At 35.3% G+C, this 22,607-nt stretch overlaps 1 protein-coding gene across 1 annotated transcript; it reads left to right on the forward strand.

Annotated features, from left to right (window-relative positions):
* Nucleotides 1–227: 227 nt before the first annotated feature.
* On the forward strand, nucleotides 228–22,527 carry LOC129754838 (uncharacterized). The gene is made up of 3 exons (XM_055751066.1): nucleotides 228–1,468; nucleotides 21,380–21,721; nucleotides 21,794–22,527. The coding sequence occupies exons 2-3, from the start codon at nucleotides 21,385–21,387 to the stop codon at nucleotides 22,132–22,134; spliced, it is 678 nt and encodes a 225-aa protein (XP_055607041.1). The 5' UTR covers nucleotides 228–1,468; nucleotides 21,380–21,384; the 3' UTR covers nucleotides 22,135–22,527.
* Nucleotides 22,528–22,607: the final 80 nt, after the last annotated feature.

Below are 22,607 nucleotides of genomic sequence, written 5' to 3' on the forward strand. Positions count from 1 at the left end.
TATCAATCATGTTTTATTTAGAAACTTTATTCAATAATCAGAAATCAACGTTCCACCCTAGTATCTACAGCTCACTCTAACGACTAGGTTATAAGGAATAACATGTAAATATACTGAATCTTGTACCTATACGTCGCTGCTAGCTAGTAGGTAGGTTGTAGGTAAACGAAGAGCGAGCCCAGTCAGTCAGTATAGTGGAAGTTTTATAGTATCTCGCCCGAACCCCCAGAGTAGTAGTAGTCTTACGTTTCGCCAGTATCGACGTGTTCCTCATCTGGTGGGGCACAGAGTGAGTTCTGGAGTTCTCAGTGGTTTCGTTTAATCATTCGCCGGGTAGTGTTTTTTTTATTCGTTTTTATTTTCTTGCTAAGAATCGCATCTGCTTGCGGTTTGTGATAAGCAGCGAGGTTGGCTTGCGGTTTTGTTGGGCTGTAGCGAAAAAACAATCCCATTGGAAGGTTCAGTTATTTTTTTTTCGTTTCGAATACTTTCGGTTTATCAAGAAAGGGTGACCTTTCGACGGGCTGTGAGCGCCAAAACTAGTGAAATTTATGATAGGATATCTTGGAAAGGACAAAAAACTAAAACCAATCGGCTTTTCGAACAGCAACTACAACTTCCAAGTACTTGAGTCAAACTTGCATGTTAGAACGGGTTGAGTTCGCATAATTAATGAAGCTGTCTTTTGGAAGTCCCCCCGTGCAACTTGTACGACTGTAAACGTGGTTCCGTGTTATAGTAGTAGCTAGTACTAGCAAAGTGCATTCTCCCACGCGACTGATTTACCGGTTTTGGTTCGTCACACATTAATAAACCACGAAGGGCTTTTGCGGTTGCTGATTGCGGTTCGATTGGATTTTTCGGTGGGGTGAGAGGACCGCCATTCGATTTCCGGTTTACCCCCTTCTACTCAACTGGGATGGATGACTTTAATTGAATAAAGGGACACACGATAGAAGCAGGACTAAAGTCAGGACCGTCAGGAGGTCGTGATCGTTTATTGCACGCGAGACCGGAAATGCGGTCATTCGAAATGTGCATCAGTGTCCTCGGCAAAGACGACGGGGCACAACTTTGGCTGGCGACGACGACGTAGTGGCATTTGTGTTGAAAAGTTGGTCATTTTGTACTGATCGAATCTCCGTTTTAGTGTTGTAACATGATGTGTGCCCAGTAAAAGAGTCTAAAAGGGGCTCCCTGCATCAGTCAGCTGAAACATCATGCAATTTTAATGAAAGAGTGACCACGAGCTACATAACAGGATCGCTATATCTAGTGAAGCGAAAAAAAAGAAGTAAAAAACGACAATCGTAACGAAAGTGTCCTTAATTCGTATTTTTCCTTGACGTGTGGAGAAATTTTCCTGCCACGGACCCGCCAATGGGACATCATTCGCACACATCGGAGCTATTTTAGGTCGTTCGTCGCCGTCGATGAATGACAAGGAGCAAACAGCGGCGTAGATAAGGTGATTATACTCTCCCGATTGCTGCGTCGAAACAACCTTTTCATACTCATACTTCTGTGATAATATAGATTCATTCTGTGCCATCCAAGTTACTATCAGTCCGTCTGAATTTAGATAGGCCATCAATAAAAGTTCGTGATGGTAGTCATAATTATTTCTAGTAATCTACCTATAAGAGGAAAGCCGCCGGCATATGGAATTGAAATGGAATACATACAGATGTACATAGTTGTTGCGATGTCATGGTGGATTGCGAAATTGTTACTATTTGTGGAGTTTGTTGTTATAAGAAAGGGCAATTGATTAAGCCTACAGATTTAGAAGTTGATTTTAGATAAGATTCAATTACCTTTATCCAAGCTCTTTTTAGCTAATACCTATTATAGGTTACTTATACCTATAGATTTATTTAAAAAAAACTTTCCGTCTGCTGAGCGCTGAACCCAATTGAGAAATAACAAATTCCTTCCTCCATTCTGCCGTGAGATGGAAAACAATGCGTCATCAATATTAACCTGTTACAGGCTACAAAATATAGTATACGGGGAAGTACATACATCCCCTTTGAACGCGTTTAATGTTCTTTTAATAGATCCCATACAAGTTAGGTAATTAAACCGGAACGAATTTTAATTCTCAAAACACACCTAACAATTTGTGGTTCTTCTGGGATTCTCTATGGTAATGGCACATGCTGGGCAAATTTTTGTAGCTCTAGATTTTGACCCAATCCTTGGCAAACAAACCATATTTTGCATAGAGCGTCTTAAAAAAAAAAATCGGCAGATGGCGCTATTAAGCATTTGTAAACATCGCAAAACCACATTTTTACATTTTAATTACTTTTTTTGTCTTTAGTATGTGTTTTGATAAGCGTAGTATACAAACCATTTGAAAAATTTTGTTGTGGAAAAATTATAAACTGTTCTTATTTTATCTTAGACGTTTTGATAAAAGTTTAATTAGGAACTGGTTTGGCCGATATGAATTTTAATAATGAAAAATAACAAATTTATGAGCCGTCGACCGTGGCCTAGAGCATAGTGTTAAAGTCTTCTAAGCCAGCGATCTTGAGATCGAATATCGGTCATGGCAAACTCAGTACTCTTTCTATGGGCTGGTGGTTTCAGCACTGATAAACTACACCACAATTCCATCAACCGTAGGTTCGTGTTCTGACTGCTTAGTTCGCGATTGACACACCCTAGTGATGGCGCTAGTATTCAAAAATTACTCCACACTCCACGTGTTCTAATGACACCTAGAAAAATGTATTGAAATTTCATTTTCTACCAAGCCTTTTCAGCCTGCTTCAATTTTTCTCCGTGCAAAAGTATAATTTGCTATGGTGTTCAATTTGTGTTTTGTTTTCTTTCGAGTGAAAAAAAGGTTCCGATGGTTGAGATGTAAACGCAAAAGATTTTGTAATTAAATTCCGGATTTTGCCAGTTTTTTAGATGAAAGTAGTCAAGATTATTCCGGCCTGGATACGTGTTGAAAAAATTCTGACAACTTTAGTATAGATACATTGTAATAAGTCGTTTTTGTTACTTGCATATTTTTACAAATTTTGCTCCATTTGAAAAATATTATCCCTCTCAACTTATGTACGTCGATCTTTTCAAGGCATTTAAATTCTCATCGGTTTATTCATCATAGAAATGTAAAATGGCGTGATTACTGGACATAAAGTCAATTTTAGGTTTCCTAATATACAAAAACTCAGATAAATTACCGTCCATTTTCCAAAGTTGTCAAGTTCACCTTTTTTCTTAGAAAATTTTTATAGACAAATAAAAAAAACCACAGAATGGTATTGTTTGAAAAAAAAAAAAAATAGCGTTCACAATCTTTTGGCATTGAAAAGAATAATTTTTTCATCGATCTCTCTGAATACGAATTTGAGTCAAGTCAAAATTTTGCTTCAAAAAATCGTACTTCTAAGAACTTTGTCAATACCAAACCGGTTTTAATTGAATTTTACTACCCAACTGTAAACTGTTTTTCATTATTGATGTTCATAAATACAGAGCAAGATGCCAATAAAAAATATTTGGATTTGGATTCATTTTCATAAATGTACCCTTTTCTGGCAAAGCTTAGCAAACAATAACTGATCAATATTGTTTACTATTTTTCATCCGGCCTACTTTTAAAAGGATAACCCGTAAATTATTTCAAATAGATGTTTTAAATACCATTGAGTCAGAAAACGGCCATGGTTCAAAGGTAACGTGCTCAGCTTTCATTCCACAGGTTCAGGTTCAAATCTCCATGCAGGAAAATTTTTCAAGTAAGTTTAAAATTGTTGAAAATAGAAACAAATATAAATAATAAATAAAGATTAAAGATAATCATAATTAAAAGTATAAAACGACTTAAGAACGCTTTATTTTTGCAAGATTTTTTTTTAAAGTTTCATTTGATGCTGAATAGCCTTCTACTCAGCTTTGTTTATGGAACTTGAAAGAATCAATAAGAACTTAAAATTTCAGCTGAGTAGAACGCTATAAAGCCTTCAATCAGGGCTGAATAAGCTTCTAAGAGACCATTCTATGGAACTTTTGGTTACTTGGGAATCCCACGAATATTGGTCACCCTGGTATACTACTTAAACGCCTGAAAGTATACTATCAAGCAGAGCAATTCAACCATCGCTATAATGTTGCCAAGATTTTTGTTCTATTGTGATATTTTGTATTGTTTTAAATTCGCGGGAAAAGCTGTAATTTTAAATAAAGACGAAATAAAATTCCTCTTTTCTGCAAGCTGTTCGCGAAACAACAAGTGTTTTTTTTCCTCTTAAAGGGTCCGCCACAACAATAACATATCGGAAAAAAATTAAAAAGCAAACGTTCGATATTTTACATAATTTGCAAAAGTTATTTAATTTGGATGGATGAACGAAGTTTTTGAAATTGAATGCATGTTACGAATGGTTGAAGGTGTTTTAAAAGTATAATTTGAACTATGATATTGATATGCTTCGGTGATTTTTTACGATTTTTAACCATTTTTTCTACGATCTTACTATCTTTCAGAGAACTATCCACACTCCTCAATGTAAGAATTAGAGTCCGTTTGAATGCTCTTTATACCAATGATATGTAGTCACCAAAACCCAATCGGGAAAACATTGAAAAATGTGTGATGGAATTTACAGATAATGTTTCAAATACTGTACAAGTTTTGATAATTTTTAATTTGTATCTAATTGTTATTATTTTTTTTAACAGTGACGGTAACCTTTTCTCGAAATTTGATTTTATACACGTTTATCGCTTTGCCTTATATCACTTCACAGATATTGAAATCTTTGTTTTGAATTTAGTTGGAGTAGATTCAAATATATTTTTCCAAATGATATACGTAGACCAAGTAAACCGATCAATTCTTAGAACATAATTTTTCCAAAATGAGCTTCGCGGGCCATAAAAAGTTGGTCGCGGGCCAAGGTTTGGCCACGCATTAATTTAGATCATGGGTGGCCAAAATTTTCAACAGGCGGGCCAAATTTTCGGTATAAGATCTGCTCGCGGGCCATATAAGTAATTTTTCTGTAATATTCCAGGAAAAAAAAATCAAAATATGCTTTAGAAATAAAATAAAATTTGCATATGCCTGCTTGAAGTACAGATTCATCTTAGTAAGAAAATATTGTTCCTTGCTTTTTTTACGAACTCTTGCAAGCGATTGATCCCTTCATTATTGATTCCATAAATGTCAAACCGCCGCCTCCCATTTAAAATGTTTTTAAGTTTACCGGTCTCCCTCAAAATTTTTGTAGGTGTTTCGAATCAACATAAAAAAACATAACATGGAAAGTAATTGTTGCAAAATTGTACCGTTCATAAGCTCTCGACATTTAATAGATTATGTACATACTAAAAGTACTTAAAACACGAACCTTTTGAGTTGAATCTCAAAATTTACCCTTTTTTTGCAAACAGAGAAAAAAATATAAAATTACAGTGGATTTTTTCATTGTTTTCATAATTTCCAATATCCATATATCATCCATAAACAGGATAAAAAAGCATTTGGTTAATTACTTCGAAAAAATACATATATTCAAAAAAGTCGTCCTTCAGAGAGATTTACCAAAACCAAACCGGATATGGTTAAAATCTTGACAAATGTTACTCTACAGTAAAATCTATTAGATTTTCAAGAAACTAAGCTCTTTAAATTTTTTAAAGTTTAATATGATCTGTTTTCTTCAGGCCTTCAAACTCCTCAAAATTAAAGATATAGTTCACACGAAAGCTCACAACGTTCAAACAACTGTGGAGACCACTTCAAAAACCAATGGTATGGAATAACCAAAAATAATCGGAAAAAAACCCTAATATGCGATAGCAATTTATAGAACATTTCGAAGAATTTGGAAACAAAGTCTTAAATTTAATGAACACCTTTTCAGAAGACCACGAATAATTTTGTGATGTCTGGAAAAAGTTACAATATTTTTTTTTGTCAAATTTTTTCAACAATTTTTTTTTCAACAAAATACAGTAAATTTGAGGGAATTCTGAAAAAAATTTTTAACCAATTTAAATCTTTGATATTTTTAAGCGTACGTCGAATCGTGTCACCGTCTGCAACAATGTTGTTAAATTTTCAATTTCAAATACTCAAAGACTTTCTTGAATAATGTTAGAAAAAGTTGTAATCTTATCTATTCTAAGTTCTAAAAATTGTAAGATTATTTTTTTAAGCAAATTTCTGAAACTAATAGCTTAGCAATATTCGAATCCGTGATTGATAAAGGATAATAAACAGATTCAAAATAAAGTTTTTCATTTTTTATTATTCGTTATAAAAAATCGATTTGACTACAAGCTGATCAATTTTACATTTTTCACGCTTTATGTATATCACTTAATCTAGAGATCATAGATAAAATCTGACAAATGATTTATATTCATGACGCCACAATCTTCTGAAATCAGTTAATACAACATAGGCATCAAAACTGCTGTTCCTGTTCCTCTAGTGAATGTTCCAAATATTGTACGATTTTGAGAATAAATTTTTTTGATGGAACTGTAATTAATCCTTTATTCAGTAGAATATTTCAAGAAGAGCTTCGCGGGCCACAAAAAGACAGCCGCGGGCCAAATGTGGCCCGCGGGCCATGGTTTGGCCACCCATGATTTAGATCATCTGAGTTTTCTTCAATTTTCCCCTTTGGATAAAATTTTCAAAAGTTCAAAACACTTTTCTTCAATAAGAATGGAATTGATCCTATATATTGAAATTAAAATTTAAACTAAATGAGAAATACTGAGTTATATCAGCTTATCAGTGGAGTTGGTGCACAGTGAGAAAATTTGGACACTGAATTCTAAATCCAGAATTCAGAAAAAAAATTATTCTTATAAGAAATTTTCGCGGGTAGTCGAACCTGTCGCGAGTTTCGGCCGTAGCAAATTGTATGAAGGTTTTCTTTTTGCAAAATCTCCAAAACACGCTTTTGCATAAAATTTTTTTTCAAGATAAACTCTTGAACCACAGCAATTCCACAAAAACAACTTAATAGATACATAATATCATTTCAATGGTTTTATCAAGACCGGAACAAATTTAAAATACTTGCTTTTATCAAACACCCCAAAACCCCGATTATCTTCTAAAAATCAAACAGTTGAACGAGCGAAAGTTAAACGGTAGAATGGATAAGATAGGAATGAATCAAAAATTTGAAATTTGTTTCGATCTAACTTGTCATTTTTGTCATTTTTGTCATTTTTGTCATTTTTGTCATTTTTGTCATTTTTGTCATTTTTGTCATTTTCGTCATTATTGTCATTTTTGTCATTTTTGTCATTTTTGTCATTTTTGTCATTTTTGTCATTTTTGTCATTTTTGTCATTTTTGTCATTTTTGTCATTTTTGTCATTTTTGTCATTTTTGTCATTTTTGTCATTTTTGTCATTTTTGTCATTTTTGTCATTTTTGTCATTTTTGTCATTTTTGTCATTTTTGTCATTTTTGTCATTTTTGTCATTTTGGTCATTTTTGTCATTTTTGTCATTTTTGTCATTTTTGTCATTTTTGTCATTTTTGTCATTTTTGTCATTTTTGTCATTTTTGTCATTTTTGTCATTTTTGTCATTTTTGTCATTTTTGTCATTTTTGTCATTTTTGTCATTTTTGTCATTTTTGTTCATTTTTAACATATATATGATTTTGGTTATTTTCGTTTAATTTGTGTCTTTTGTTTGTCATTTGTTTCATTTTGTCATTTTTGTATTTCATGTAATTTTTGTCACTTTTGTCATTTCTGTAATTTTTGTCATGTTTGTCATTTTTGTCATTTTTGTATTTTTGTCATTTTTGTCATTTTTGTATTTTTGTCATTTTTGTCATTTCTGTCATTTTTGTCATTTTTGTCATTTTTGTCATTTTTGTCATTTTTGTCATTTTTGTCATTTTTGTCATTTTTGTCATTTTTGTCATTTTTGTCATTTTTGTCATTTTTGTCATTTTTGTCATTTTTGTCATTTTTGTCATTTTTGTCATTTTTGTCATTTTTGTCATTTTTGTCATTTTTGTCATTTTTGTCATTTTTGTCATTTTTGTCATTTTTGTCATTTTTGTCATTTTTGTCATTTTTGTCATTTTTGTCATTTTTGTCATTTTTGTCATTTTTGTCATTTTTGTCATTTTTGTCATTTTTATCATTTTTGTCATTTTTGTCATTTTTGTCATTTTTGTCATTTTTGTCATTTTTGTCATTTTTGTCATTTTTGTCATTTTTGTCATTTTTGTCATTTTTGTCATTTTTGTCATTTTTGTCATTTTTGTCATTTTTGTCATTTTTGTCATTTTTCTCATTTTTGTCATTTTTGTCATTTTTGTCATTTTTGTCATTTTTGTCATTTTTGTCATTTTTGTCATTTTTGTCATTTTTGTCATTTTTGTCATTTTTGTCATTTTTGTCATTTTTGTCATTTTTGTCATTTTTGTCATTTTTGTCATTTTTGTCATTTTTGTCATTTTTGTCATTTTTGTCATTTTTGTCATTTTTGTCATTTTTGTCATTTTTGTCATTTTTGTCATTTTTGTCATTTTTGTATTTTCGTCATTTTTGTCATTTTTGTATTTTTGTCATTTTTGTCATTTTTGTCATTTTTGTCATTTTTGTCATTTTTTGTCATTTTTGTCATTTTTGTCATTTTTGTCATTTCTGTCATTTTTGTCATTTTTGTCATTTTTGTCATTTTTGTCATTTTTGTCATTTTTGTCATTTTTGTCATTTTTGTCATTTTTGTCATTTTTGTCATTTTTGTCATTTTTGTCATTTTTGTCATTTTTGTCATTTTTGTCATTTTTGTCATTTTTGTCATTTTTGTCATTTTTGTCATTTTTGTCATTTTTGTCATTTTTGTCATTTTTGTCATTTTTGTCATTTTTGTCATTTTTGTCATTTTTGTCATTTTTGTCATTTTTGTCATTTTTGTCATTTTTGTCATTTTTGTCATTTTTGTCATTTTTGTCATTTTTGTCATTTTTGTCATTTTTGTCATTTTTGTATTTTTTTCATTTTGTCATTTTTGTCATTTTTGTCATTTTTGTCATTTTTGTCGTTTTTGTCATTTTTGTCGTTTTTGTGAGGTGCTTAGTTTGCCCATGCTTTGACTGATTTTCAATTTTTGAAATACGAATTCAAAATGTTGAAGAATTTATTTTTTTTAATTAAAAATAAAATGCTTCATTTGTGTCAAAACACGCCACACAAATGATGAAACATCTTGGCATTTGCATTTTATTGAAACAACTAACAAATGCCAGACGCTGTCTGACAGTTTCATCGAACCATTAATTACATCAAATCTGTACGTGTTCAAACATATGGTTAAGCACTTAGGTAACGGGATCGAAAATCGGTAATTTCCAGTTGCAACTTTCGTTCGATTCGACTGGAGCAAATCGTGAAAGCTTGCAAGATTGTTGGTTGAATGTGTGGGTTGTTACATCACTTCGTTCTGGATTGCATGTCATTCACGGCGACCGGTCCCTATGGGAATTCCGGGTGATAATTGGAAACCGGAAGTTGAGAATCGCGATAATATTTTGACGCGCCGCTTAGGTTTAGGTACCTATTAGGTAGGTATATCGCTTATTCTTTTTCAAGTGCCAACACACCTTTTTAAGTTAGATGGATTTTTCTTGGGAAGAAAACGAAGGCTAAGAAAAACGTTTCTAGAAACAATTTAGGTCGAGATACTGTAATAAGGCAATTTGCATAACGGAAACACCTTTCTAGCCAAGGATTTGAATGCAGCAAAAATGCACCAGTTTGGTCAAATGAAAGGCACACATCGCTATGTATCCACTTTGCAACCGAAGGGAACGAATTGAAAATCCCGCCAAGGCAACCGCTTCCTTCCACTGAGCTGACCTTTGGCTATATTTACGATTCTCCCAACAAGCTCGTCCGGTGGCCAAGCCAAGGAGCTCCTCGAATAGTTTGTTGCAAATAAAGAAGGGCTCTGGAAGCTCAAGGGCACTTTCCAGTCCAAAGATGACCGAATAGTTTTCCTCGGTGACCTTTCGTGTTGAAAATTTTCTCTAGAATTCACTAGTTGCCAAAACAGAATGTGTGCCTCTGCTTTAACGAAATCTGGAGAAGACATGTACCTAACCGGTAGATGTGGGAATTGAGTCATACTTGTAATTCTGTTTCAGAGGGTAACTCGAAAAATGATCACTCTGAATCACTTTTCTGAATTACAGAAAATTTAAAGACTATCATGCGATCCGAAAAAAAGTTAAAAAAAACGCTGTTTTCAAAGTTGGCTGATTTTGGAGCTTATTTCCGACAGGCGGCGGCAACGTTACACGTTTTGTCTATGTATCGTGTGACGAGCATCTTTTAAATAAGTGGTCGTGAATCTCGTTTTTGAGCTTTTTTCCTCAGATTTAAGCTTTTTTTGCCTTGAGAGCATAGGAGACGAAAGCTTAAATCTGAGGAAAAAAGCTTAAATCTGTCAAAAAAGGGGAAGTCTGAGTGGAAATCTGAGAGATGTGCTCCATACGGTTTGAATAGCGTTGCCGCCGCCTGGTTTCCGAAAGAACAACGTGTTTGTTTTTTTTTTTTATTTTTTTTTTTTAAATATGTCTTTATTTGTATCAAATCATGATTACACTTATATTACATTATTGCATTAAACTAGGTGTTCAGCTCAATAATGAACTGTTCATAGCCCTATAAGTAACTAGATTATAAAAATTTATTTATAAGATTTAAATTTGCTGAGCGCAATCAAGTTTTTAATGTAGGAGAACATCCTGTAATAGCAAAAATATTTTATACTTAAAACTAAACACTATCTTAAAATTAAACTAAACATAAAGAGAATGAATCTCTGCGATGGAAGACTGCATCGATTTGCCTCTGAAGTTGGAGATGATTTTGTTGGCCATCTCTTCGATAGATTCAATGCCTGCAATCCGATGAAGATCTTCGGTGCTGTGCCAAGGTGGAAGCCGCAAAATCATTTTCAGAACTTTGTTCTGAATCCTCTGGATGACTTTCTTCCTCGTCGCGCAGCAGCTAGACCAAATCGGAACTGCATACATGATCGCTGGTCGGAAAACTTGTTTGTAGATGAGCATCTTATTTCGCAGACACAACCGGGATTTCCTGTTGATGAGAGAATAAAGAGATTTAGTGTATTTATTACATTTAGATTGAATATCTTCAATGTGATTTTTAAAAGTAAGATTCCGATCAAGTGTGAGTCCCAAGTACTTCACGTGATCAGACCATTCTAATGAAACCCCATTAAAAGTTATGGAATGATTTTCATTAGGTTTTAAAAAATTTGCTCTTGGCTTATGGGGAAATAAAATAAGTTGAGTTTTGGAAGCGTTAGGAGAAATTTTCCACATTTTCAAGTAATTCAAAAAGGAATTTAAATTTTGTTGCAATCTACTGCGTACCACCCGTAAATTTCGACCTTTTGCTGAAAGCAAAGTATCATCAGCAAATAATCTTCTACCTTTTCCTTCTGGTACATCAGGAAGATCAGAAGTAAAAATATTGTATAAAATTGGCCCAAGTATACTGCCTTGAGGGACACCAGCTCTTATGGGTGTCCTTTCAGAGCATGAATTTTGATAGCTTACTTGTAAGGTTCGGCTAGTCAAATAATTTTGAATAATTTTGGTGAGATATACAGGAAAATCAAATCGAGCTAATTTAGCTACTAAACCTTTGTGCCAAACACTGTCAAAAGCTTTTTCAATATCAAGAAGAGCAACACCAGTTGAATAACCTTCAGATTTGCTAGCGTTAATCATATTAGTTACACTCAAAAGTTGATGTGTAGTAGAATGTCCATGACGAAAACCAAATTGTTCATCAGGGAAAATGGAATTCTGATTAATGTGAATCATCATTCTATTCAAAATAACTCTCTCAAATAGTTTACTTAAAGATGGAAGCAAACTAATTGGTCGATAACTTGAAGGCTCTGAAGCACTTTTTCCAGGTTTCAAAATTGGAGTTACTTTGGCATTTTTCCATTTATTGGGAAAATAGGCCAAGTGAAAACATTTGTTGAAAATTTTAACTAAAAAATTTAAAGTGCTTTCAGGCAACTTTTTAAGAAGAATATAGAAAATCCCATCTTCCCCTGGAGCTTTCATATTTTTAAATTTTTTGAAAATCAATTTAAGTTCATCAATATTTGTCTCACAAGAACTTTCCAACACATTTTGCTTAGAAAGAATATCATCAAATTCTAGGGAAATTTGAGCATCAATTGGACTTACAACGTTTAAATTAAAATCATGAGCAGACTCAAATTGTTGGGCTAATTTTTGAGCCTTTTCTGAATTAGTTAAAAGAAGTTTATCCCCATCTTTCAAAGTAGGAATTGGTTTCTGGGGCTTTTTCAAAATTTTAGTTAATTTCCAAAATGGCTTTGAGTAGGGTTTTATGTCCTCTACTGCTTTAGCAAAATTTTCATTACGAATGAAATTTAAACGACGTTTGATCTCTTTTTGAAGAACGTGTTTGTTTTTTTTTTTTTTTTATTTTTTTATTTTTTTTTTTTTTTATTTAAATACATCACCACAAACCAAACCTCAAGCCACCCACGCCATCATTGCCGCATGATTGGAGCAGTAAAAATCACAACGATTATGTTAAACTGACTGATTGCTCCCGGTATATAGCTGAATAGGTAGCACACGGTGTGTAATTGTAGCGAGCTCCACTCCGATCGATACCGATATATTGCTGCTGGGGGGCAGCAATTATTCATGATTTAGATTCAGTTTCACCTCACCTCCGGGCTTCCTTCCACGTGGCATTCCTGGGACGCGTGGACCAACATCACCAGGTGACACTATAGGGAGAAAGTCCGCGCGCGTATCAAACGTCCATCAGCGGCAATGTGTATCAACTACCTGCATATCGATTGTCTGGGAAAATATGACAACTGTCGCCGTTGGGTGAGAGGATTGGATTGAACATTTTAACACACATAAACGATTTTCCGGGAAATGATTTATTGTTTGTTTAACGTAGGTTGGGAATTGTGTCCTGCGTAAGTTGCTCAGATTTGCAAATTTGAAGATAAAACTTCAAAACTATGCCATGTATTTGAATCAAAACACAAAGAAATTGCTGACCTAAAACGCAAAAGTATTTAAATTGCGGTATCCTGGATTTGAACCAGGTGTTTGATGATTACCACTTTTTGCATTAGGTCTTAGCATTAAATATTTAAAATGTGTAATTGGATAACTTTTCCCATAATGTATTGTGAACTGAACACCACCAGAGCGATACAGGAAAACCTCAGTTCTTTGTTAAAAGAGACTTTGATTCCATGTATAAATTCCGTCTCAAATTGATGTTGTTTTTTATATTCCAACCTTTATTTTAGAACTTAACCCTTTAAAACCTTTCCCCGACCTTAAAAAAATGACAAAAATGACAAAAATGGATCACTTATAGAGGAATCAACAGGATTTGGAGTGTTCAACGAAATATCTAGCGCCTCTTACAGCCTGCAGTCACCATGTTCTGTTTATGTAGCGGAGTTAGCAGCAATTCATTGGGCTTTGGACAGTATCGCTTCAAGGCCAGTTGGGCACTACTATATTATAACGGATAGTCGGAGTTCTGTTGAAGCAATCCACTCAATAAAACCGAGAAAGCACTCGCCATACTTCTTCGAGAAGATACGGAATAGTTTGAGTGCTTTATCAAAACGTCGCTTTTACATCACCTTTGTCTGGGTTCCCTCGCATTGCTCGATAGAGGGTAATGAGAAGGCTGACTCTCTGGCAAAGGTGGGGGCGATGGAAGGCGACACGTATCAGCGTGAAATAGCTTTCAACGAATTTTACTTTTTAGTTCGAAAAAACTCTCTTGTCAACTGGCAGCGCAAATGGGACGAGGATGACAAGGGTCGGTGGTTCCACTCGATTATCCCAAAGGTAAGCCTTAAACCATGGTTTAATAGATTGAACTTGAGTCGGGATTTTATTCGTATATTTTCCCGTCTCATGTCCAATCATTGTTCCTTAGACGCGATACTCTATCGTTTTAATATTGCTGGCAGCAATTTGTGTAGTTGCGGCCAAGGTTACCACGACATCGAGCATATTGTTTGTTCGTGCGAGGTCTATCTTGTCGCCAGAACGAGTTTCATAGATTCCCTTAGGGCCCGAGGAAAACCACCCTATGTTCCAGTGAGAGATGTGTTGGCAGTGATAGACTTGGACTACATGTTCGAAATATATCTTTTCCTTAAAGCTATTGATCTTCGTCTATAATTCTTTTTATTTTCATATTTCCCTATCTATTTTCTTATCTTAAAAAAGTGAACTAGAAGTAAGCAAACTACTGTAAACAAACAAAAAGAGTTTGGCTCCTTAAAGCCTAAAGGTATGAGCCGTTTCAAATAAAGAATTTAAAAAAAAAAATGACAAAAATGACAAAAATGACAAAAATGACAAAAATGACAAAAATGACAAAAATGACAAAAATGACAAAAATGACAAAAATGACAAAAATGACAAAAATGACAAAAATGACAAAAATGACAAAAATGACAAAAATGACAAAAATGTCAAAAATGACAAAAATCACAAAAATCACAAAAATCACAAAAATGACAAAAATCACAAAAATCACAAAAATGACAAAAATGACAAAAAAAAAAGAAAATTGCTATCCTAATAAATGATCATGGTTGATTGTCTTTAAAAAGATGGGTTTTTACAATTCAAAAAAATACTTTTGATGAGCGTTACCATCAATTTCACAGTTTTAATATCTCAATACAAAAATTGACATATCATGCCGAGGAACTGACACAGATCCTCTTCACGATATGTCAATTAGTTGCACGTAGCCGGTGTGTAATTGTGTTGAAACCCATAAGCAAATTCCACGCAATAAAATGACAACACACGTGGAATAACCATATTGAGGATGACGAAAAATGGGCGTTTCAACAAAAGTGTGACACAGGAAAATGATGTTCCGAATATCGTTATTTTTTCGAATACTTAAGTACTGGTAAATTTCCCGTTGAAACGTCACGGAAATTGAATGAATTTATTTAATGACGTCAAATGTTTCTACTAACACTTAACTTCTCCAGCTGAGGAAGAACTATGGGAGATCAGGCAAACTAAGATCGGGAAAATAAACTTAGCTTGATTGACTACTCTAATCCTGGTATCATTGACCAGAAGTGCATAACCAAATTTCATAATTAAAATAAATGTTATAATTCATGATAAGTTCAAAAATTCAGATTACAAACATTTCGAATCCCACGATCGCAGGCGTGGCTCAGAAGAACAAGTTCCAAGTTTGTTCAAAGGTCAAAATAATGGTGTGGGGCCGTTCAGATACCACGTGGACAGAAAAATGAGATTTTTTATCCCCTCCTCCCCCTCCGTGGGCAAGCGTGGACATTTGGCAAACTCTTACCCCCCTCCCCGGATGTCCACGTGGACAGATTTGAAATAGTTTTTAGATACCTACTTAAGGTTATTCAAATACCCCTCTTGTACCTACCTATAATTTGACAGTTAGAAAACACCACGTTTTGCCTTTTTGTGTTATTGAAATGGCTGATTTCTAAATTATCATATATTTATCACTTGCTTTCGAAGAGCTACTTATTGTTTTATCTTTAACTGGAAAGCTTTGCAATTTAAAGATTTTGATTTAAACATCTTAATATTTATTCACCTTTAGAAAAAATTTTGAAAGTGAGTTTGTTCATGTGGATATGACCCAAACCCCTACCCCGCTCTCCGTGGACAAGCGTGGACATTTCCATTCCCCCCCCCCCCCCCCCCCCCTAAGTTGTCCACGTGGTATGTGAACGGCCCCTGTCTGGGTTTAACAGCATATTCACTGATGCTCTCTCTTTGAACATCAATAACGGCGCCGGCCACATCCTAGTAGTCAAATGATAGAATAATGTTGTGCTTTAAGACCGAGGCTACCTCTGCATCCATGCAAATATATTTGTTGGTGGAATGGGAGAAAGGACTCAATCACGATATACTTTAGACTTAGTAATGATGTTAGAATTAAACTAAATTTGTGCCGTTTTTTTCTGATTGCAGCTTATGAATTATTAATTTCTTAAAAGTTGAAGTTGAAAATAAAAAAAAAAGTTGCGTGCTTCGATTTTGCAAAGAAAGGTCTTACGGGAAATCTACCGTTAACCGGTTCCTATCTTAGATATGCAAAAATCTAGCAGCGTCGTGTTGGTTATGAAAATGATTATTTTTTCTAGATTTTTAAGTTAACATGTGTTTAAGATATTTACGATACGAAAAGACATAATAAAAATAATTTTTCAAATCGCCTTGGAAATTCTTCTTCTCTTGAACTGTTTATTTTTTCAAACTTTTTTTCTGGCCCAAATGGTTAAGAAATATAAGAAGCCACTCTAGGATGCTCACGAAGTTCAAACCAAGCATCTTAGAGGAACCCTTGATCTCAACTCTCAACTATGGTAAACAGTCTATGGTTATTGGGAGTAACTGAATGCAGGCCCCTTAACACGTTCGTCGCCACGCTCATTTTGGTAGTTTTACTAGCCGAACCCAAAGAAATTTTCAAAGAGAGAATGCAAAGAGGGAGAGCTCCCATATTTGAAACGTGTGGCGAAGCTGAGGGGTAAACTCAAGTAAGAGAGCGTCTCACGCTTTTTGATGTGACGGGGCCCCCCAGGAAATACACCCGTCACCCGAATATGGGTGCCGTCGCGACGAACGTGTTAACTATGCAGTAAATCCGTTTCCGGAAGGCAAAAAGTGTTGCCTGTCTAGTAGACACCAGGCAAATAATAAAAAATGAGCAGTTCCATAGATCGCAATCTATGCAACAGATTTTTACGCAATGCGACAGATGTGTTCTGATGACCAAAGAAATTTATGTTAAAACCGAATTTAAGAGATCAAATTCTTCAAGATACCTACTCATGAGAAGGTTTCAACCAGATGCCAGTTGGGTTTTCCAGGTGAAAATGTGTTAAATATCATGATTTTGCAAAAGTTTAGCTTCTGTGGTAAAAATAATAGATCAATACATTACTGAAAACTGTGTAAGACTGGTTGTAAGTCGATCGGTATAAAGTGCAGTCTTTCAATGAAATATTTGTTATAGTTTAGGCTTTTAGAAAAACCATATTCAAAAGAAATCGGCCGAAGGGAACCAAAGTTATTGTTGAAAATTTTAGCCTGCAGCGCATAACATTTCACAGGTTTTGAATTTCCCATACTAATTTGGGACATTCTAGTGTCCGTCTTACCCGACTTTCCCCTACATGGTTTGTATTATAAGTAGAGCTTCAATTGGCTCGATGAGGTACACTTTTACTTAGGAAGCGCAAAAGATCGCACATTATAGGCGATGGAAGCGGTGCCGAATTTGGATGATGGTTTTCCACTAGTGCAAGTGGGATGCAGCTAAAATTTCACCCAACTTTTGACAGATCTTACGGGTTTTTCTTAAGGAGAGAAAGACATTTCGCTTCCATCGCCTATTTGCATGTCGGAGCGAAAAAAATAAAAATAAACATAAACAAAGCCTGCGTCGCGAAGCGTCGTTGTCTTGCCAGGTAGCTTCATTTATCCCAAGGTCATTAAAATACTAGGTGCACTGACTTTTACAGTAAGCAGGCGTGGAGAGCGCGGTGAAGTAGGGTGATGCTCGTTATATTTGTTTAAAAACTAGCAGTGTGTTAAAATGAAAAGGCAAGCTTAGGCTTCAACTGTTCTATGGATTTTTTTCTTAGCGGCCCACCACACTCCCTCATACCAAAAAGCTCATTTGAGCCCCCTAATGGACGCTAACTGTTCTTAGCATGTCTGGCAGCAAACAAGAAAATAACATTAAAAACTTAATCGCGGACAAACTTTAATCATGCTGAGAACGAAAAAAATATTATTTATTACGAAGAAGTATGAAAAAACAAAAGAGAATTTTACTCAATGGATCTCAGTGGAAGAATATTCTTTTGAAGAGATCCATTTTGATGATTAACAAATTAATTATTTATTTATGAGAATTGATGATAATAAACTAAAACTAAATTATTAGAACTAAATTGACTGCTTTATCAAAAATTTAAATTATCAAAAAAATAAAAAAATGCTAAATTGGTGGTTGATTATTGGTTAAGGTTTACTTTGAAGTATTGTATTAGTTTGATCTTAAAAATGTTTCTATTAGAACTGTTTTTTATATCTTCTTTCACTTCACTAAGACAGGTAGAGGCTGTGCTGCGCATAAGAGGGTGAGATTGACGGGTATTATGAACTCTCGGCCCGCATTAAATATCAAGTTTTGGTTATGGTTAGACGAGTGCAGATTATCGAATACGTAAACTACGGTTTGCAAATCGCACAGTTTAGAGAGAGGTAATACGTTATGAGACCTATCGGAATAAAGTAAATTGGGTTGGGATTAAAGGTAAACAAACGAAAAGAAGCGAACAACATGGCTAATTTTTGAATTTGGTAGATCGAATCATCTGCTATTTACCCTCCTTGAGTTATCTTAGGCAAAATGTGTCGCGAAAATTCTTAACACTTTGAGTTTAAAGAAAAAGATGATAAAAAGGGAAATAGAGAATTAAAGGCGCAGATCGATAGCTTTTAGGTAGAAATAGATTTCGAACATGTAGTCCAAATCTAGCACAGCTAGCACATCTCTCACTGGAACGTTAGGTGGTTTTTCTCGGGCCCGAAGGGAATCTATTAAATTCTTTTTGGCGACAAGATGGACCTCACACGACCAGACAATAAGCTCGATGTCATGGTAACCTTGGCCGCAACCACACAAATTGCTGCCAGCAATGTTAAAACGATAGAGTACCGCGTCTAAGGAATAATGATTGGACATGAGACGGGAAAATATACGAATAAAATCCCGACTCAGGTTCAATCTATTAAACCAGGGTTTAAGGCTTACCTTTGGGATAATCGAGTGGAGCCACCGACCCAACTCATCCTCGTCCCATTTGCGCTGCCAGTTGACAAGAGAATTTCTCCTAACCAAAAAGTAAAACTCGTTGAAGACGATCTCACGCTGATACGTGTCGCCTTCCGTCGCCCCCACCTAAGGTGGGCCACCTTTGCCAGAGAGTCTTCTCATTACCCTATGTGGTTTATCATAGCTCATTACCCACTATCGAGCAATGAGAGGGAACCCAAACAAAGGTGACGGAAAAGCGACGTCTTGCTAAAGCACTCAAAATATCCCGTATCTTCTCAAGGAAGTACGGCGAGTGCTTTCCCGGACTTATTGAGCGGATTGCTTAAACAGAGCTGACACTATCTGTTACGATGTAGTAGTATCCTGCAGGCTGTGAAGCGATGCAGTCCAAAGCCCAAAAAATTGCTGCTAACTCTGCTATATACACAGAGCATGGTGGCTGGAGCTTATAAGATGCGCTGAAGATTTCGTTGAACACTCCAAATCCTGTTGATTCCTCTATAAGTGATCCATCGGTAAAGTACATTTTATAAGCATCGACGTGTCTATATTTAGCATCGAAAAATCTGGGGATCAAAAGTGGGCGGTGAGAGTCCGGGATCCCACGAATTTCTTGCTGCATAGACAAATCAAACTGGACAGAAGAGTTGTCGTAGTCTGGGATGTAAACACGAGTGGGAGAATACGAAGAAGGATTTACCTGCATTGTCATGAAGACATGGTATGTAGACATTAATCTGGTTGGAAAATTTTGCTCAAGTAGTCTTTCGAAATTTACAATCACCAATGGGTTCAAGACCTCACACCTGATGAGGAATCGGAGTGATAATAAATTGAATCGATCTTTTAGTGGGAGTATACCTGCCAAAACTTCAAGACTCATGTTATGCGTTGAGGGCATACAGCCAAAAGCGATGCGAAGACAACGGTATTGATTACGCTCAAGTTTGATGAGGTGAGTTTTGGTAGCTGACTGGAAACAGAAGCTACCATATTTCATCACTGAGAGAATAGTTGATCGATACAATTTTAAAAGATCTTCTGGGTGAGCTCCCCACCAGGTGCCAGTGATTGATCGGAGAAAATTGATTCTTTGTTGGCATTTTTCTTTCAGAAACTCAATATGGGCTCTCCAGGTACATTTGGAATCAAACCAAACCCCAAGATACTTAAAACACCTCGATTGAGTGATCGTTCTACCTAGGAGATGAAGCTTAGGCTGAGCAGGTCTATGTTTCTTAGAGAAAACAACCATCTCCGTTTTCTGTGATGGTTACTATGTTTATGAAGACAAAACTTTATTACTATCTTTGCAACGTTTCTTTCTCATCACCTCTCTTTCTGCTACATTGATATTGGCTATCTAAATCCAATAAAAACGGGTTTTGTTTACTTTGGCTTTTATAACCTTTTCACATGTTGGTGCTGATTTAGTTTTTCATGCAATCGCAAGCAATGTTTGATAAATTTTCCTTATAACGTAAGATTCGATGAATGGGTTTTCCTAGAAACGTCGTTTGAGGTGAATATTTTATGTCCATAACATTAAAACGTTGTTTAGACTGTCATGTATTAGGTACCTAATTAATTGATAACACAGTAGATGAATCATACCTTTTACTCATTTCTGAACAGATTCTTTCAAGATTCGTTCGATGTTCAATCGTAGTTGAAATATAAATAAACGTTCATTCTGATCTTAGCCGTGAGTATTAGCGGAGCCATACTTTAAAGCGAAGTGTCCCAGCTCCCAGCAGTGATTTCACAAGAAAAGTTACAATGCCAGTGCGTAAAACCGATAGCACTGGAAAATAAGCAGCTTGATATCATCTTGTAGATATCTTAGTTTGAAGAAATGGGTAAAATTACAAGTATGTATCGTACATTTTTGCTTCATATACTTTGTATACTATGTATAAGTTGATCATTAAGAATGTCAGGTAAACTTTGAGGTGTAATATTTTTTTTCATTAAACTTTTTAATCAAGGCAGTTTTCGAATGACTTTTTTTTTGTAAATTTACTATAATTAACAGAACCCCCTTGGTATTAGAAATTGTAATTAATAATTATTACAATGCCAATAATTATTACAATTTTTTAAAATAGATGTTCAACTCTATTGAAATTAAAACCTGATAAGGTTATGCGGTTAGACAAAAACTAAAAACTGAAACTGAGGAATCTGCGTCCCTCAATTACTTTTTAATAAAAAAAACCATGTCTAATTTTTCTAGACGCCATGGACAAAAGATTCAAAACAACAAAAACTGAGCAAGTTATATCTACCTCTTTGGCACTGAATGCTTTAAATGCTTGAACCATGTAATTTTAGTTAATTCTCCCAATTAAATTTAAAACAAATAAAATCATATACACCACTTTTAAACAACTTTTCCCCTTATATCTTTCTAGAAAAAATGATAATTTTCCTATACCTGATACTGGTGCTGGCCTGGGCCCTGCTAATCATCATTCTCAAATGCAAGAAAGCCCGTGCCAAACGACTGGCCGAACTGGAAGAAGCCGCCCAGCAAGTGCACGTGGTACAGATCGGTTCCAATCTGTACGACATCATGTCGATCCATCATCATCATCATCGACACCCATATGGGACCATGTACGACTGTCTAGGCACAGGTGCCGGAGACCACCATCACCATCTGCATTCCTCAAGTGGGCGAAACGCTGGGATTTCCCACTCGAATGCGGCCTTCGTGGGCGATGATGGGAGTGTTTATCCGGGCAGCAATATTCGTGAGCACAAATTAACCTCCCTTCAATAAAACAGTAAAATAATCAAAAAATAATCTTTTTTTGTTGGAACAGCCCCTCTGGAGCCACCACCTTCGTACGACGAGGTGATACGACTGCCCGCCCATTATCCGAAGGTGGAAACGTTTGTCCCGGAGATGGTGGTACCACCACCCTCTTTTACGCCCACCGGAATGCCGCCGACCATAACCGGAGGTAGTCTTAGTCTGCCGAATGCCGTTTCCGATGTCAACGGAAATCAGCAACAGCAGGAGGCCAGACCCATTGGGACCGTTGAGGAACCTCGTCCAGTCATTGGGGCCGCCAGCAGTGGGCGCGTCAAACCGACTCACAAAACGACAACGACGACGACGACGACGGCCACCAATTCAACAGGGTCGACGACCAACACCTAACCTGAACCTAGTCCGTGTGATAGTTACATAATAAGGTTTTCGTTGTTAAATTTTTTAGAAGTTATGTTTTGTAACAGCAGCAGTACAACACTCTTAGTGAAGCACATCTGAGCTTAAAGAACGATAAGTTGTCAAAGGAACTGAGAATCGTGTTGGTCTGAATAAATAAACGTTAACATTAGAAGTCAATGGCCAGTTTAGCAAACACGACCTAATTCTAGTTTGATTCTAATTTTATAAGCAGGAGGTTTATCCAAAGCAAGTGTGGCTCAAAGTCCCACTGTTGTCATTGCAAATGTGCATTTCTGTGAGCTATTAGAAACATGTAGTTAGTCTCATGATGTAGCGTTTAGAAGATTCACCAGAATGAAAAATAAATAAATCATATCATTTCTGCGACTAAATGTTGAAAATTGTTGGCTTCTGTATCCGAAAGAAGATTATTCATGACGAGCTACCGTATGAACTTGTTT

Source organism: Uranotaenia lowii, chromosome 3 (assembly GCF_029784155.1).
Source record: "Uranotaenia lowii strain MFRU-FL chromosome 3, ASM2978415v1, whole genome shotgun sequence".
Lineage (NCBI taxonomy): Eukaryota > Metazoa > Arthropoda > Insecta > Diptera > Culicidae > Uranotaenia > Uranotaenia lowii.